At 37.5% G+C, this 18,423-nt stretch overlaps 1 protein-coding gene across 1 annotated transcript in view; it reads left to right on the forward strand.

Moving 5' to 3' along the window:
- LOC306880358 (nesprin-1-like) overlaps positions 1-17,860 on the forward strand; it is a gene marked incomplete at its 5' end in the record, with an annotated part of 119,973 nt that extends 102,113 nt beyond the window's left edge. The window contains 21 exons of the mRNA XM_079433854.1: positions 706-831; positions 2,434-2,589; positions 3,169-3,327; positions 3,525-3,691; positions 6,205-6,367; positions 6,856-7,043; positions 7,693-7,843; positions 8,174-8,356; positions 8,788-8,925; positions 9,695-9,886; positions 9,988-10,288; positions 10,410-10,478; positions 11,729-11,832; positions 11,916-12,042; positions 12,128-12,339; positions 13,444-13,644; positions 14,144-14,272; positions 14,625-14,837; positions 14,982-15,074; positions 15,615-15,673; positions 16,937-17,860. Coding sequence (XP_079289980.1) covers positions 706-831; positions 2,434-2,589; positions 3,169-3,327; positions 3,525-3,691; positions 6,205-6,367; positions 6,856-7,043; positions 7,693-7,843; positions 8,174-8,356; positions 8,788-8,925; positions 9,695-9,886; positions 9,988-10,288; positions 10,410-10,478; positions 11,729-11,832; positions 11,916-12,042; positions 12,128-12,339; positions 13,444-13,644; positions 14,144-14,272; positions 14,625-14,837; positions 14,982-15,074; positions 15,615-15,673; positions 16,937-17,198 — 3,393 coding nt within the window. The 3' untranslated portion in view covers positions 17,199-17,860. The remainder of the gene's footprint in view (positions 1-705; positions 832-2,433; positions 2,590-3,168; positions 3,328-3,524; positions 3,692-6,204; positions 6,368-6,855; positions 7,044-7,692; positions 7,844-8,173; positions 8,357-8,787; positions 8,926-9,694; positions 9,887-9,987; positions 10,289-10,409; positions 10,479-11,728; positions 11,833-11,915; positions 12,043-12,127; positions 12,340-13,443; positions 13,645-14,143; positions 14,273-14,624; positions 14,838-14,981; positions 15,075-15,614; positions 15,674-16,936) is intronic.
- Positions 17,861-18,423: the final 563 nt, after the last annotated feature.

An 18,423-nucleotide genomic window follows, 5' to 3' on the forward strand; every position in this document is an offset into this window, starting at 1 on the left:
GCATCTGACCTTACAGAGCAAATAGAGGCGAGCTAGTAGCATAACGAGAGTGTGTGATGTGTTTTGTGAGTGCGTGTGAGGGGGATGAAAGAGAGAGAATGGGAGAAAGAGGCAACGAGGGAGCTGAAGGCGAGAGAAATATCTTCAGTACTGTATGAGGCAGGACGCGGGAGGGAGTCAGAGCGGTGCTGTGCTGCCAACACAGGGCAGCAGGGACAGGCAGTCATCCGCTCCATTTTGACGCAGCACACTGGGGCACAGACAACAATTTTGTTATTGCAAAAGGAAAATGGCTCCTCTTACCTTCGGCCTCTGCCTCTCTCTCTTCCTCTCTCTTCCACATCCCTCTGTTTTCTCGGATTACATGATAGAAGGTACCTCACTGCTTTATCTCTGCATGATTATCTGTCTCTCTTGTGTCTCAGGACCATGACCATTTGCTCTGACCATGTTAAATAAAGAATTGCTTACATATGATGTTCTCTATTATGTTCCTCATTAAAAATGTGATGATCACTGAACATCTCTTTGACTTTTCCTCAAGTGTTGTAATAAACATGTTGCATTAAATCTTAAAAATTGCTAAGGCAAATCTTTCTAAGATACGTAATTGTGTGTAATGTGCAGATTATACTGGCATAAGCATTTATTTATCATGCTCGCTCTTTCTCATGATTTAATTATTTTTTTTTGCTATGTGTGCAGGATTGGGATCAGTGTGAAAAAGGAATTGCTGCATCGCACGAGAAGCTGAGGGACTTTAAGCAAAAGCTCTCTGTGCCTTTACCCGACCACCATGAGGAGCTGCACACAGAACAGATTCACTGCAAGGTGCATAAACAAAATCTGATTCATCTTGTGTCCTATGACTATTTAGATGTGCGTTGCTTCAGCAATATCTGAGTATCTTTCTTATTATTTGAGCTAAAGTATTAAACACAATTTCCTGACCAGATTTGCAGTGATAAAGCAACAGTATCACGATAGTCCAGATAATGATTGGTTTGTGCAGTCTGCTGCTGTCAACCACTGCATTAATAATACTCTTGCATGCTTCTTGCAGAATGTGTTTGTGTGTATGTGTGTGTGATGCCCTGACACTACTGAATTTTTTATCTGCAAAGGAGGGTTGATTTTTCACACATGATGTTGCAGAGAGGTGTGTGCAGTATAGCAGAAGATGTGTGAAAGTAGCATCAACTGCTCTGCTCTGTATTAGCTGGACTGTCAGCAAGAGTCTCTTTGACTTTGCCTGAGGGAGGGAAGTTGTGATGCGTGGTAATCATGCAAAACCGTACATGTTAGCAGAGACGCTGAGTTTTAAAGTCTACGTGAACCCGAAGTTTGTGACTGTTTTTCTTCCGTATTGTGACGTACTTCCGAGAGAAACAGAATATTGAATGAGGAAAATAGAGGGCATGGCTTGTTTTTTGTACTGCAAATTGATTGGATGTAGTAAAGTAGGCGTTTCATTCTGAAATGAACACTGACAGTTGGAGGGGTGTGGTTAAGGATGTCATGCTCATGCCCAAGCCGTCAAACTGATATCATGAGAGAAGGCCCATCATTTTAGAGGGGAGGAGCATTTTCAGATTTGGATTAAAGATTATGAAGGCAAACTAATTTTTTTTGTGGATTGATTTACATGGATGTAAATTGTTCACCACAAAAATAGCTATGTGCGCTAACAAAAATAAATATAGTCAATCTTGATTTCACGCGGACTTTAATAAGAAGTGCTTACCCATCAGCAAAAAAAAAAAAAAAAAGTTTTTTTTACAGCAAAATATTGACAGTTTTTTTTCTATTCAAATTATTTCTCGATATAGAGATCACTTATGCTTTTATTGTGTGTTTAATGTCTTGTCAACCGTTGTTATCTGTGAGTCACATACCATCTCTATATTAGGATTATACAGTGTAACTTGCTGTGAACGCTAGCAGAGATATCAGTATCAACAAATATCAATACAAATGCAATTAAGGTCTTTTGGTTGTTACTGTGTGTTAGGGGAAGAATATGTGCAGTCAATATTCTTCTGTTTTAGATAAATGTAACCAGCAGTCTTAGTATTTTAATTTATTTGATTTTCGCTTGGTAGGGTTAAGGACAGGATCTATTTTAATTTTAACAAATTAATGTATTTTTAAATGATAATTATTTTCTTTATTTTCTTACTTATTTTGTTTACAATATTTACCTTTTGAACTCTAGTCTAGATTATTCAATTTTGACTTTTAATTTAATTTAATTTAATTTATTTTAAATCCAAAAACTTTGTCCTGAATTTTATTTTCAACAGTTACAGTTTGAACTTAATTTTACTATATTTTACTGTGTATAATTTTGTGTATTTTATTTTTAAATCTTACATTTTATTTTTTTATTTTATTTCTGATGTGTTCATAAATGTATGTTTGTGTGTGTGATAGGAATTGGAGAGCAGTATTGAAGGCTGGGCTGATGATGTAGCCGGCCTGTGTATTCTGAGGGAGTCTCTCTCCAGCGGCCTCAGTGCTGATGACCTCACAGTCCTACAGGAGAGACTTGTATTACTCCAGAGACAGTGGGAGGAGACCTATCACCAGGTACACACATCAGTCTGTCCCTTTGCATTTGTTTTACACCATAACATTCTATGCACAGCTGTCTGCCATAAGCACAGGTATTTCGTGAGACAGAAGCACAAGGAACAAGCTCAGACGTGGAGGCTTTACGGTACATTACAGTTGATAAAAAACTGCAAGTTGTCATTGTCAGATAATGAAAGGGATGCAGTGATTTGAATTTTGAGCAACTTAGAAAAAAAAAAGTTAAATTCAATAGATGAAGAATTTTTTCATTCGCTCACAGAACTTACAGACAATGAATGCTGTTGAATCAAAGTTCTTGATGGCTCATTATTTGCACTGGACAACATATTATAAAGTATTGCAATGATAATGTGCCTCTTAATCCCTGATGTCTCTTAGTAAAGAAAGGACCATGAGAAAGAAGGAAGGTGAATGACACTAAAGTATCACCTGTCCATCTGACATCTTCATTTTCTCATTTTGCTCGTCAACCTTTTTGCACCTTCTTTCATCGCCTGCGACGTACTTCTTTTAATCGTACTCTGTACTCAGTGAACCCATGGTGTAATTGATCATTGTCTGTCATCCCTGTAGCTGTCCCTGCGCAGGCAGCAAGTGAGCGAGAGGCTGAACGAGTGGGCCGTGTTCAATGAGAAGAACAAAGAGCTGTGTGAGTGGCTGACACAAATGGAGAGCAAGGTCTCACAGAACGGCGACATCACCATTGAGGAGATGATTGAGAAACTCAGGAAGGTGAAATTACCACACAATCACAACATATTTGTTTCTTATGAAATCAATAAATTGATAAATAATCATCCCATTGAACTCTAAAACGTATCTCTAAAACATATTTTTTATTATTGCTCATGTCAGTGAATATGTGAAAAACAATCTATCCAAATTCTTGTATTCAGCCAAAAAAAACCATGCACACTCTTTGTTATCAGGACTATCAGGAGGAGATCTCAGTGGCCAAGGAGAACAAGCATCAGCTGGAACAGATGGGGGAGAGATTGGCTCAGGCCAGCCATGAAAGCAAAGCTGCAGAAATCCAATACAAACTCAGCAAAGTCAATGAGCGCTGGCAGCATCTGCTTGACCTTATAGAAGCTAGGTGAGTCTTTCAAATGATATTGCATTGCATTGTACCTATTGTTGTACAACTGGTTTACATTTACAGTTGTGTCTTTTATAGAACAAAAGTCCAAAGTATTTTTATTTATTTTTTTAAATAATGTTTTATTTCAGAAGTAAAAAACTAAATTCTTGAAAGATCAGTCAGTTCTTTTGCAGTGTCATCTATAGAAATCGGGGAATGAACTGAGCATGTTCCTTGTGCTAATGCAGGAGGAAGGGAAATATTTTGCACCAGCATCTTAAACATGACACCATGGTGTCTCGGGATATAACTGGTAAAGTCGAGTTGCCTGCGGTCAGGGCTGAAAGCTTCTCACATGTGTGGTGTTGATTTCACTGTGGCCAGTGTGTGAGAGGGTCATCCTCTCTCTCGCACTCTCACTCATGTGCATTAGCTCTGTGTGAAAGCTGCAGTCTTGAGTTTTCTCGAAGTGTAATAGATTGACATGCTTTTATTTGGATTCAATTAAAGAGATTTTGCTCAAGGAAAAGTATCCACACTGTTCACAAGCAAACATAATTCAAATAAAGGCACACTGACGCACCCTTTCTCTCACACATATTTACTTCCCTTTCTAAATGCATGGCATTCCAATTATATGCAGTTAGTCATAAATACTATAACCTATCAGAAAACATACTGCATTTTTGCAAATAGAAAAAACTCTTATTTACTTTATTTTTATACTATTTATACTAATGAGGATATCCCTAAAAGAAAGTTTAACTCACTTTTGGGTACAAATTTGTTGCTGTAAATAATAAGACAGTGGAGTATGAACACTGATTTAACAAAAATCATCAACAATAATAGACTACTTTAAAAAGCTTTAAGCTTTTTTTCTTTAAAACTAAAGAAATGTTGCAGTTGTTTAGCACTTTCTTCGTTTTTTTAATGAATCAAAATAAAATAAAATAAAATACATTTTTAGTTTGTTTATATGAATAATGACCGACACACATATTCCAGTCCTCGGATCAGCACATGCTAATGACTGTTGTCTTATTTTAGCCACAGCAGTATTTGTCACTCCCAGCTGCTCATGCCTGCACTTGAGAGCAGTTCACACACACACACACACACACATACTCAGACACCCCACACACTAACCTGGGGACTAGAGTAAGCCTGGTCACTTTGTTGTTCAGGCGAAAGAGAAAGGGGAATTTTGACAGGGTGGAAGTTTTTCTTTCTTCTGGGACATTTGATTGAGAAGATTAGGCCCAATGGTGCTGGATATGGGCACTGATAACATGGTAGGAAGCCCTGGACAGGACTCAGATCTGCCAGAGTGTGACTGCGACATTAACAGGCAGGAAAACATTTATCCACTTATCATTTACATATTACAGATTCTCTTGTAATGCAATTTAATTTTAATGCAGAAAGTTATCATGTATTGTGGTATTTTCTGTCATTCGTCTTATGGCAAAGTGTCTGAAATGTAGTTTATTAGTTTATGAGGGTGAAATATGTATTTTGAGATGCTTAAGTGAAGCTGTCATTGCTTCACATATGTGATTTTGAACATTTTAGTTGGTTAAATGGGGAAAACGCTATGCCATGCTGTATTTGTTGACCTTCTGTTGCTATTATGGTGGGTTCAGTTTCAGTGTGTCTTTGTGCTTTAGGAATGTAGCTTGAAGCACAGTCATACTAAACCGTTCACATACCAGGATTACACGAGAGCTTTATCTCACCAGGTCAGACAATGTCTGTGTTTTGGCTAACTGCCTAAAGCATACATAAAATTTTTAATCAAACTTCTCAGAAGTTGAAACGTGTCCGCTCTGCATCTGTGCTCTTTGTAATGCAATGAACAATGTAATGCAAATGCTTTACTTATAGTGTATATGTAAACTATATGTTTATATTTACTCTGAAAACATTTAATAGATGCTAGAGAATCATGTGCTATGCTATTATAAACAGTATCATTATTATAAGCATTATTTATAGCTAATTATGCTGTGATGAAAGTAGAGGTGAACTGATTTTGTATTTTCATGACTGGTGCGATACTAATTATTTTTCTTTAAATGTCCAGTAACTGATATTTAGCATTTTCAGTGAATAAATTTATTGTTGACAAATATAAATGAAATAAATAATTATTGAACTATTATAATACTATTATATCAACGTAATATACATTACTATTACTATTAATTAATAGTATTTTATTAATTTATATCTATAATAATAAACTATCAGAAGTATTTTTGTCTTTGTTTTGGGCTATGTCTAACTTAAAATGCTATGTTTTCAAAAGACATCAATAATATAAAAGTCCTTGTTCACAAAAGAAAATTAAATAAGGAGTGGACATCCCGTATTTACTTATTCTTGAAAGGCAAATTTCATTCTGATCTCAAGTTTCTTTGAAACATTAAGATGTTTGCACTGCACAGTCCTGGTTTATATTGCCTAATTACACTTGCAGATTAATTACACTTTTCACAGAATGTCTCTGTCTCTGGGGTCTGTAGGGTAAAGAAGTTGCGGGAGACACTTGTGGCCGTGCAGCAGCTAGATAAGAACATGAGCAGTTTGCGCTCCTGGCTGGCTCACATCGAGACTGAACTCTCACGACCCATCGTCTATGAAACATGTGATTCACATGAGATCCAAAGAAAACTCAACCAGCAACAGGTAACCCACACACACAGAAAATACATGAATTTTCATACGGTTACATAAAAGTCTGTCAGTATAGTAAGTCTTAGGAAAGCTCAATAAACAAGTAATTTTGCACAAACATAAACATCTCTTATTATATATTGAAAACTAGTATTAAAAAGTTATTCAGAGAGCCTGGTGAAAAGTCAAAATAAGAACTTGACTTAATCTGGCTCAGTCACTGACTCACTTACTGTTTCAGTATCACAATGTGTCCTTACTTTACCCGGAAACAGCCAGCACATATCAGCCTCTTTCTGTATCAGAGACAAATTATTATTGTAAAGAAGCAATATTAGCATTTTTAGAACTGATGATGCAACAAGATGAAACACATTTGTAGAGAAATGCATGACACAAGCTCCTCTGCCTAATAAACTGAAATTAAATAGAAACAGCCAAGATGATCAAAATGTCAGATGTCGTGAGAAGCTCAGTGGAATTCTACTATCTCTGTGCAGGATCTGCAGCGCGACATTGAGAAGCACAGCACAGGTGTGGCGTCAGTGCTGAACCTGTGTGAGGTGCTGCTGCACGACTGTGACGCCTGTGCCACAGAGACAGAGTGTGAATCCATCCAGCAGGCCACACGCGGCCTCGATCGCCGCTGGAGAAACATCTGTGCTATTGCCATGGAGAGGAGGCTTAAGTGAGTGTGATGTGTGTGATTCATAAATAAATTGATGCACTGGAAAATGTGCACATTGGTTTTTGTGTAAAAGTACCGTTTAAAAGTTTTGGGTTCAGTAAGGTTTTTTAAAAAGAAAATATTTTTTTCAGCAAGGATACTTTAAAGTGATCAAACGTGACAACTGTTTTCAACATTAATAATAAGTCTTTCTTGAGCACCAAATCAGCTTTACCATCACAGAAATAAATGCAGCTTTGCAACATAAGAAACTTCTTTGAAAAACATGTTTAAAAAATCCCAAATGTTTTAACAGTATAGACTAATGTAGACTGCAGTTCACAAATTGAATTCTGTAAAGGTAAGAAAAATGTATTTGTGAGCTGAAAATGTGCTATTTAGTATAAGTTGTTTACTATTTAGTATTTAGTATAATAAGTTGAATCAGGCCACCAGAGGAACAGGTGTGAGAGCATGTGTCATGCCAGCTGACTCAGTGTATACAGGCGAAATCAAAGTTGACTTCAGCACATGATGAACTGTTTAACAGCTGTTTTTTTAAAATAAAGTATTTTTAGTAAGCCCCCTGGATGATATTGTACAATTATATTTCCAAGTAGATATACTGGACTATGTATGTGTTTGAAACTCACTGTATGTGTTTTTGCAGGATTGAGGAGACGTGGAGGTTGTGGCAGAAGTTTCTGGATGATTACTCCCGTTTTGAAGAGTGGCTAAAAGTGTCAGAGAGGACAGCAGCTCTGCCCAACTCCTCTGGAGTGCTGTACACCATCGCTAAAGAGGAGCTCAAGAAGTTTGAGGTACTCGGAGATCCACAGTGAGGGTTAATAAGGTTGAGGTAGTGAGTCAAGAGGATAATTGAGAATCGGGCCTGAATAAGTAATAAGTAACAAGAATATTGTTGGGAAAGATAAAAAAAAAAAGATCACTGCTGACATCCAGTGGCGACTGTGCAGTCTACTTCAACCTTCAATTTTTTATAATTTTTAAAATGTCGTTGATGACTACAACAAATGCTAATGATTTCTTTTAAATTTGATCTTAACCAAGGTGTAGTTTTCAGTTTTTCCAGTTTGTGTGTGAATTTAATATTTTATTTGCACAGTGTAATGGTGTTATTTGCATCACAGGCGTTTCAGAGGCAGGTACAGGAGTGTTTGACCCAGCTGGAGCTGATCAATAAGCAGTATCGAAGGCTGGCACGTGAGAACCGCACAGACTCTTCCTGCCATCTACGACAAATGGTGCATGATGGGAACCGACGCTGGGATGTACTACAGAGGAGAGTAGCTGCCATCTTGCGCAGACTCAAGGTGATATTATCAGTTATATCATATACACTACCGTTCAAGAGTTTGGTGTCAGTGAGATTTTTTTTAAATAAATTTAAAAAAAAAAACATTCAGCATGGACACATAAAGACATTTATTATGTTACAAAATATTTCAATTTCAAATAAATGCTGCTCTTTCGAACTTTCTATTCATCCAAGAATCCCAAGAAAAACATACATTACTGTTTTCTCAAAAATATTAAGCAACACAAATATTTTCAACTTTGAAATAATAGGAAATTAACCAAAACAGCATGATTTCTGAAGAATCAAGTGTCACTGAAGTCTGAAGTTATAACTTACTGTCTATATACTTATATATTCAGAACCTCTGTAGGAATCACTATCGATGCAGAAGCTAAACTACATAGAGAAGCAGCGTGATTGACTTGCTGTTCTTTTGTCCTGCAGCATTTCATTGGTCAGCGAGAGGAGTTTGAAACAGCCCGAGATAGTGTTCTGGTATGGCTGACTGAGATGGACCTGCAGCTCACCAACATTGAACATTTCTCAGAGTGTGATGTTCAGGCCAAGATCAAACAACTAAGGGTAATGGCTGTGTGAGCATTAATGAACAATTTACATTTAAAAAAAAATATGAACATGTAAGAGCTATAGCCTTGTGGCCAGCACTCCAACATAACAGCCCATTCACACGGGGCGTCGGCGTCAACATCGCTCGTTTACTTTGAATGGAGTGATGTCAAGCGTTGCCGAACTGAATTGTGGGTCCGTCGCATCACTTCACTGACGTTGCTCGCGGCAGAAGTTAAAAACTTTTCAACTGTTCAAGCGCCAACGCAGGCGTCAGCCAATCAGATCGCATTATGCAATTACACTAGTGCAGATGCTAGCCAATCCCGTTTATGCAACACCAGAAAAGTATGTGATTGGCTGTTATCACTATGACGGCGTATCAGCACCAAGCTTCAGACACGCCCTCCGTCAAGCGCTAACGCCAATGCCCCGTGTGAATGGAGCGTAAGGCACAGCAGTGAATTGAGTTTAAGTCCCAGTCCTAATTCATTATTTCCTGTCTGTCCATATACTGTCCAGTCAAAATAAATGCACAAAAATGTATTTTCTTAAACCAGACAGGCAAATGTTTAAGGATTTTTGAGTGTAAATTGTATTATTCATTATAGCAGAAAAAAAAATGTAGTTTTATACATTGACAATTCACTAACATGCATGATATGTATTTTAGACCTAAGAAACGCTCAAGCAGAATTATTTTTACATGTTCTATAGAACATTTACTTTAAAATTTTATTCAAAATTACTTGTCACTTTACTTGTGAACACTTGTGCTTCACAGGCGTTCCAGCAGGAGATCAGTCTGAACATGGGGAAGATGGAGAGTGTGTTTGGGCAGGGGGAGGTGCTGATGGAGAAGAGTGAGCCTCTGGATGCTGCTGTCATAGAGGAGGAGCTGGATGAGCTGCAGAGATACTGTAGGGAGGTGTTTGGTCGGGTGGAGCGCTACTACCGGAAACTCACACGCCTGCCGGTAAGACACAACTTCAGACATGCATGCACTCTTGTTTGTCTCAGCTTTTGCTTTGCCTGTGTAAAGGTGGCTCTCACTTTTATGCTGCCTCTCATTCACAGCTAATCGATGATGAGTATGAAGGCTCAGATCGTGAATTCGAGTCAGGTGACCTCTCAGACCTTCAGTGGGGTGAGGATGGTACCATGTCCCAGACATCTAGCAGACCACCTTCAGCTGGCACTGCTCCTGTTCGCACAAATGGCTCGGGCCGGGACACCCCTGCCAGTGTAGACTCCATCCCTCTGGAATGGGACCACGACTATGACCTGGACCCCATGGGCCATACCATGTCTGCACAACGAGGCAGACAAAAAGATGAGGATGAGGAGTTACTGTGTTTGGCCACTGCAGCACTTACAGGTGAGTGTGTTTAACCAGAAGGATGTTCATGAGATAATGCTCCAGCTGAGTGTCCACCACCCTGAGCAGGTCTTCTCTGTAAACTGTTAGTATGTTTTGTTGTGTATCTCTTTTTCCACAGACGTAGTGATTCCTGAGAGTCCTGAAGCTTATATAAAATTAACAGAAAACACATTGAGATCCTCCTCTGGTAGGAAATAAGTTATGGCATGCTAAATTAATGCTAAACTACTCTGCATGCTATTGTATTGCATGAACTGCACTACTACATGAATTCTAAAATAATGCATGGCAAAAATTCTGACAGTTCTGGTCTGTTGCGTTTTCCAACTTTAAAATCTTTCTAAAATCAAGTGATACTAATCGGCATTAGATGAGAAAAAATGAAGAGGAAAAAATGTTTTAAAGCACCTTCATGAAAATAAACCAAAAGGGAATTGAGTTGAGAATTTGATGAGAAAAACAAGAGATTCCAAGACAAGTGTAGTCCGGTGGAAAATGTTCATGATATATTGTATTGACTTCACCAACTTCAGCAGAGGAGCTAAAACCCAGTCCATGAAAGAAAAAAATATTTGTATTGCGTATTTGATGATGTGAGGATAACAAAAGTACATTGCTAATTACACCTACACTACCTTTCAAAAGTTTGCTGTTGGTAAAATTATTTTAAGTCTCTTAAAGTTTCTTGTGCTTGCCAAGGATGCATTTATTTAATCGAAAATACAGTAATACTGTGAAACATTATCATTTTAAATAACTGTTTTCTATGTTAATTTATTTTGTAATTTATTCCTGTAATGGCAAAACTGATTGTCAGCATCATTACTCCAGTCCTCAGTGTCACATGATTCTTCAGAAATCATTCTAAGTACTGATTTGGTTCTTAAGAAACATTTATCATCTGTGTTGAAACAGGTTGTGCTTAATATTTTAATGGAAACCGAAATACTTTTTTCAAAATGCTTTGATGAATAGATGGTTAGAAAGAACAGCATTTCAGATATCTTTTGTAAAATTTAAAATGTTTTCATTGTCACTTTTCATCAAATGAATGCGCCTTGCTGAATAGAAGTATTTATTTATTACAAAAAATATATAAGTTGATGTAACTTCTATTGTTGGAACCACATGCATGCCACAATACCACTGCATGGTTTTACATTGATACTTTTGATATTTTATAGTTCACTGCTAATTATAGTGTTAACAGTTAAAAAAAACTATTAAACTGAAAATGTTGCATATAATAAAAATGATGTATAATATTCACATTCCATTTTCAGCGAATAACGTGATTAAAACGTAACATGTTTTTTTTATAGCTTTACAAAACTCCTAATACACTCACAATGTGATCAAAGAATGACTGTATTTCAGAATGATCCTTATTTTAAAGGCGGTCATGTGACATGTTAATCTTTACATTAATTCCTGCAGGTGAAGCAGTTAGATTATTAGACAATATGATGGACACCAGCCGCTACAGCCTCCAGGAGACAGATGGCACTATGGCTGGCCACGACACCTCTTACATGGGCTATGTGAGTACAGATTCAGTGTGCAGTTTAGTCTGTAGTGGCAGTATGTTGTCAGTAAGTTTGATTAGTTTCTTTGCTCTGCACAGATGAGGCTAATGGATGATTGCCGTGGCAGTCTGAAAGCGGTCAGGAGGGTTGAGGGGGAGCTGGAGGAGGAAGAGGACAACATATCAGGCCTGAGCAACCCTGATAACACAGAGAGACAGAGCACAGGTTAGTCCAGCACAGAAACGCTGCGACTGCTGAGTACGTGTGTATGTTTGAATTTGATGCTATTATGGTAATTGTCATATTTCAGGTGTCATTGAGCGTTGGGAGCTGATCCAGGCCCAGTCTGCTGATTCAGATCACAAAGAGAGAGAAGACCTGGTGCTGTGGCAAAAGATGACCTCTGACCTGGACACCATGGAGGCGTGGCTCAGCCAGGCCGAGGCGGAGTTAGAAGAACTGAGAAGGAAAAATCTTAGTGCAGATATACACACTATTGAGCAGAGAATTAGAAAACTCAAGGTTTGTGTTGCCTACTTGGTTCACAGTAATATATTTGTACATGTGAATTTGTGTTTGTGCATATTCGCTGAGTGATTTAGTAAGTGTTTCCCTTTTAATGCTGTTGATGGGCTGCACAACTGGCCATAGCTTTTGAAAATCATCACAAATGAGATTTACTGAGCTGTTCTGTTTGTAGTCCTAAAACCCAGAGGAGAATTAAAATATTTGAACCATTTCAACATAACCAACAACATTACTGTCACAAGACCTTGTTACACTATCAGGCTGTTTAGTCATGAACCAACCCCAAGGCTATTTTGCTATGGATTCCCTCTGGAAAAGCTAATGGGTTTATCAAAAAAATGTTTTCGATTTATGGGTAAGGTCTGTGGTTAACACTACTTACAGAGACTTTCCCATTCTACAACATAATGAACTGATATTAAAAGCCCATTAGAAATACAGTATGACCCATGGTGAATTAGCCTTAGGCATACAGTCAAACATTTCTAAATTTCTGTCGTGTCATTGTGCTCATGTTACTGAAAATCCCCAAAAACGTACCGAAGATTTAGATTTCTTCTGTTTGCTTTATTGCTGAAAGTACAGATGTACTATTTTGATTTCTTCTGTTTGCTTTATAGCTAAAAGGACAAATGTAATATTTCATATTACTGTAAATATAATAGTTAACCATGCCCAAGCTGTAAAGAGATACATTTGGCACTGGCATTTCCATGTGTGGGTTGCTCATATGTCTAATGTCTACACTGTAAAACAAGTCTTGCTCACACACACACTGACATTTCAAATTCAGCAGGATGTCAGCAACAGAAATAAACCAGAGGAAATCCACAGCATCCCGCTGACCCACATACAGAGTTAAAATCTGAGAGTATCTGATTTCACCAGTTATTTTTACTTGCACACAAACTAAAACACATGTGTATAAAGTCCAAATGCAGCAAGTGAACCTTCCCTTCAGAGCAATTTAACAACAGAGATGAATCAAAATGAGATTTTCACCTAACTACACATCTACACATTTCTAGGTAACACAATGCAGTCTCTAAAACCAACGCACAAATTTCTCACAAAAGCTTCACTCTTGTGTCTCAACAGGAGTTACGGAAGGCAATGGATTCCCATAAGTCCAAAGTACTGTCCATCAACTTAAATAGTGTCACACTACTCCAGTCAGATTCAGAGGAGAGCCAGGTTCTCAAAGCAAAACTGAAGGAGATGAACTCACGCTGGGAACGATTGGAAAAATCACTTAAGGATTGGAGAACAGCACTTCAGGATGCTCTGATGCAGTGTCAGGTACATACATAGACAGCACCTACATCTACACTACTGTTTTTTTGGACAATTAATACTTTTATTTAGCAAGGATGCATTGTATTGATCAATAAATTGGCAATAAAGACAGTTTGTAATGTTCCATCAAACTTCTATTTCAAATAAATGCAGTTTTTTTAAACTTTCTGTTAATTGAATCCTGGAAGAAAGTATCACTGTTTCCAGAAAAGTAGTAAGCAGCAAAAAAGTTTTCAGCAATTTGAAAAACATTTGACTTGAGTAATGGCTGCTGAAAATTCAGCTTTTCCATTACAGGAGTAAATTCCATTTTACAATATGTTATAATAGAAAACCGTTATTTAAATTTTTTCTAAATATTTTGATCAAGTAAATACTTGAGACTTCTTTCAAAAACATAAAAAAAAACTTACCAGTTCCAAACTTGTGAATGGTATTGTAATGGAATTAATTGCACAGAGGCAGATACTGTCATTCTCTCAAAATGTTTGCTTTTCTACAGGAGTTTCATGAGCTGAGTCATGGTCTTCTTCTCTGGCTTGAAAACATTGACCGTCGGAGAAATGAGATTATCCCAATTGCATCGGGGCTAGATCGGCATACACTTCAAGCTCATTACAGAGCACTAAAGGTACCTGTGAAGACACTGCTTTTCTGTATGGATGGATATGGGTTGAATACATATTTGGCCTCCTGCTCACCCTATACTGTATGCAGGTATAGAGAGATGAAGAATAGAGCAACCGGCATCATTGTATGCAAAGAGTATGTAAAAAAACAGTATGTCTGGTTGGAAAAATTTGTCTTCATTTGAGTCAAGGCACCTAGAATACAGTGTTCACTTGCTTTTTTTGCCATCTACTGTACTCTAACCCAACATTCCATTAAGGAAATTTGAGTTCATCCAAATGTGGCAAAAATGTATTAGAAACAAATGTTTCATCTTACCAAGTGAAACTACATTGAGACACATTTGTCTGCAGCAAATCCAGCGGGAGCTGTTGGAGACTGAGCAGAAGGTGGACAGCCTGCAGGAGCTCTCAGGGCAGCTGCTAGTGCAGTCACATGGCAGCGAGTGTCTGGAGGCCCAGGAGAGGGTGCATGTCATCGGGAACCGTCTGCGCCTGCTCCTGAAAGCTGTGGCCACCGACCTGGAACTGCTAGAAAAAGAGCTCCAGGCTTCTGGGAACAGACAGGTCAGTCTACAAGCACATTCATTATTTATTCATCTCTTTAATGACCATTTGTTCGGTTTTAACAGATAAAAAAGCAACATTAGATATTGTCCATAATATAAACCCATCTCAAAGCTAAATCTCAGATCTTCATCCAACTCACAGGATGCGTCCCTCTGGTCTGTTACGGATGACGCAGATACTTCTGGATCAGTCAGTCCTGTTTCAGAGGTCAAGGTTTCCACTAAACGACAATCGGTAATGCATCCCCTCTTCCTTTTTTGATATTGTTTCGGGCATGCCGTGAAGGTCACTGTCCTGCTAAAGTGAGGCGGTTGAGCTTATAACAGGGGAATATTTTTTTAAATGTTGGTTCCAATTTAATATTCCTCACTGACAAAATCCCCTGGAATATTTGCTCACTTCCTCATCCCCCTGTAAATATGTTGGTTTGGATGTTTATTTGTGGAAGTGCTTTACCTCTTATGAAATTTATACAAGAAACACTGGCTTTACTTTTCAGACATGCTTTAATTCAAATCAATCCATGCTAAACTTTAGTGGATTTGTTTGAAGGTATCTGTGTGGAAAGCCCGGTTTCTTGCACCTTGCAAGATTTTTTTTGTCATTGCCACCTATTTTGCTGCTGCCTTTTGTTTTGTTGTTACTGGTTTGTGATTACACTGATGGCCTGGCTATATGTCTCTGCTTGTCACCACAAGCTTTGTCTTTATTTGCTGGACTGAAACATTCTTTCTTTCTTTTACCCCTCCCTTCCTTTTGCTCATTGCACAACAGCTACGAGGCAAATGTAGTGTGTCAGAACCAGGATCCTCAGCCAGACTTCCACGTCACAGGTACCTGTCTCTCGCGCTTTAGAATGCAGGGGGGGGTGATGGAACTCATTCAGATCCATACCATCAGAAGCATTCGGATCAGAGGCCAGAGCCTCTGCGGTGGGAGTCCACACGAGTTTTAGGAAATGAATTTGTTTTGTTTCCTAGTCAAGGATTCTTAGTAATCTTATGTGTTATTTTCCCCAAGAACATAATATTGAGTCTGACAATCTAACTTTGTGTCCTTTGAACGATGTTCAAAATCCTGATGCGTCCATCATTTTTCTCCATTCTTGATGCCATGTGAAAATACTGAAATTTATTAGTCATTTTCCAGACCATGTAATTTTTGGTTGCTTTCATTGTTTTTTGCAGTTTTATGTTTTTGGTTTGTGCAAACAATTCATTGTGATGCTCTCACACTCATCTCACTTATCTCAAAATAAGTAAAAATACAGAAAAGCAGGCATATTGTGTAAAACTTTCTAATACCTTTCATTAACAAGCATAACATATGCAATGCTTAACAAAGTATTGTTCAATTTAAATGGATAGAAATGCTGAGAAACTTCATATTTTTATATTTAGATGCACATGAACTGCTGATTTGTTAAGCATTATATCATGTTTGTTTTGACTTCTTAATGAAATATATTATTAAGTATTACAAAATATGGACCTGTCTTTGATGAAAGGGAAATCTGTCCAAAAATCAAATATTTAATGTGTGCAGTTCGTCCATAAAACATGGACATCTGTCAGTGAGTGACTAATTTGATCAATATATGCAAATACTGAAACAGTGACAGATGATACAAACGTTTTGCTTTAAGCTGGATGGGAATTGAGTCGTCAGTGCAAGTGTCCTTGGTTTGAGAAAAGTCTGAAATTATATTATATTATATGATATTTTGGAATAGCATATATTTTTATATTTTAGTTTAAGTTGATATTTTGATTGTCTGTTTACGTCATTATTTCTATATAGCTTTAATTTTTATTTCAGTTTAGCTTTAGTTATTTAGTACATTAACTTAAACTTATTTTAGTTAGTTGCCAAAGCAACGTTTCTTTTTCTTACTTTTATTTCACAACAACAGTTTTGAATAGTTTTAGTTGTAGTTTTAGTTAACGATAACAGCACTGATTTAAAAGGATACTTTTTAAAAACTAATCACCGTCACATGATAAACTGTATAGTAGAAGTTCTGTGCTACTCACAACATTTCTGTTTGTGTCGTTATCATTTATCCGTTCATTCTGATTTGTTATGATGTTTTGTAGGTTGCCCAGCGGTTCTGGCTGCGTTTCGTCTCGCTCTGGTTCCTCCGAGTCACAAGGTGGAGCTGCTGTGGCTCGCTGCCAGCCCTTTCTGCTGCGAGTGCTCTGGGCGGCTCTGCCACTGCAGCTCCTACTGCTGCTCATAGTGGGCCTGACCTGTCTGGTGCCCATGACTGAGCAGGATTACAGTTGTGCCCATGCCAACAATTTTGCCCGGTCTTTTCATCCCATGCTCCGCTACACCAATGGCCCACCGCCTGTATGAGCGGGAGGAGACTTTACTAATGCCTTCATCTGCTTCATATTACACTGCAGGACACAGAATGGACTAGTGTTAGCCAAAGCTGATTGTTCCTGTTCCTGTACAGTTACTGCTGCTAATTTCATTTTTCACAAAACAGTGTACTATTGAACTCATTGCAATGTAGACTAGTGTTGGACAGCCAAAATGGTTAACCGTTTCTGTCCCAAGGAAACAGAAGAAAAACTATGAAATCGTATATAATTATGCACTTAATAGCACTGACATAAGCATAAGGTACTGCACTTATACCGTCCAAGAAATTGGCCAAAATTATTTGCTTAGGCTAAGGAAAGTGTTTTATTTGTATTTTTTATTATTTCAAATTGTAGAAAAAAGTTATTTTGAATATTATTTAAATAAGATTTTGCATGGCAATTCAAAATTTATTTTTATTTTATGGCATGGAGTTAGTTTTTTTTGTCCAGAAATGTAAAACAGTCAATGATGTAGCTCTATGAGAGAGGCGTGCATTTTATTACCATTATCTACTTACTGTATCTTAATCTGTGTGTTATGACAATGACAGTGTGACAAAAACATTATGATTACAATGTCTATGCCTATTTATGTATGTACAGTTTGCTAATGCTGACAATAAAGACACATCTTTTCATTTAATATATATATATAAATTCTGCTAGTCTGCCCATTATGTTTAGTCAAAAGTGTCATTTTAAGGTGGCTTTTTTTTAAGCTGTCTTTTATAATTAATTCAAACAAATTAACATTTTCACATTTAGATCCTTCAAAATGAAAACATACTGTACAAATCATAACATTCAAGTATCAAATGCAATGTACAAGTTTACTGGACTATGAGCAAACATTCACAGATTTTAGGAAAAATCTGTCAATCTAGTGCAAGGCAGTCAGTGTCAGTTCCTGCATTGAATGTGTACCACTGATGATAGGCCGTTATTCATTTCAAGCCTTCACAATGCTTATAAAAATCAGCATTTACATGTCAATTAACATGGCCATAAAACCAATTACAGCACTTTTACAGAGCAAAAATAACAACATTTGTCATTTTAACCAACCTATAAGCAAACATCTTTGCACAAAAATATGCCACTTGAGTCAACAATAATCACTGAGCATTTCCCCCCATTCGAGTTAAAAATGACTTATTTAACATTAAAAATAGAGCAGTGATTTTTACTCATATATCTCTGATTGCGAGAAT

Source organism: Barbus barbus, assembly GCF_936440315.1.
Source record: "Barbus barbus genome assembly, chromosome: 14".
NCBI classification, from domain to species: Eukaryota; Metazoa; Chordata; class Actinopteri; order Cypriniformes; family Cyprinidae; genus Barbus; species Barbus barbus.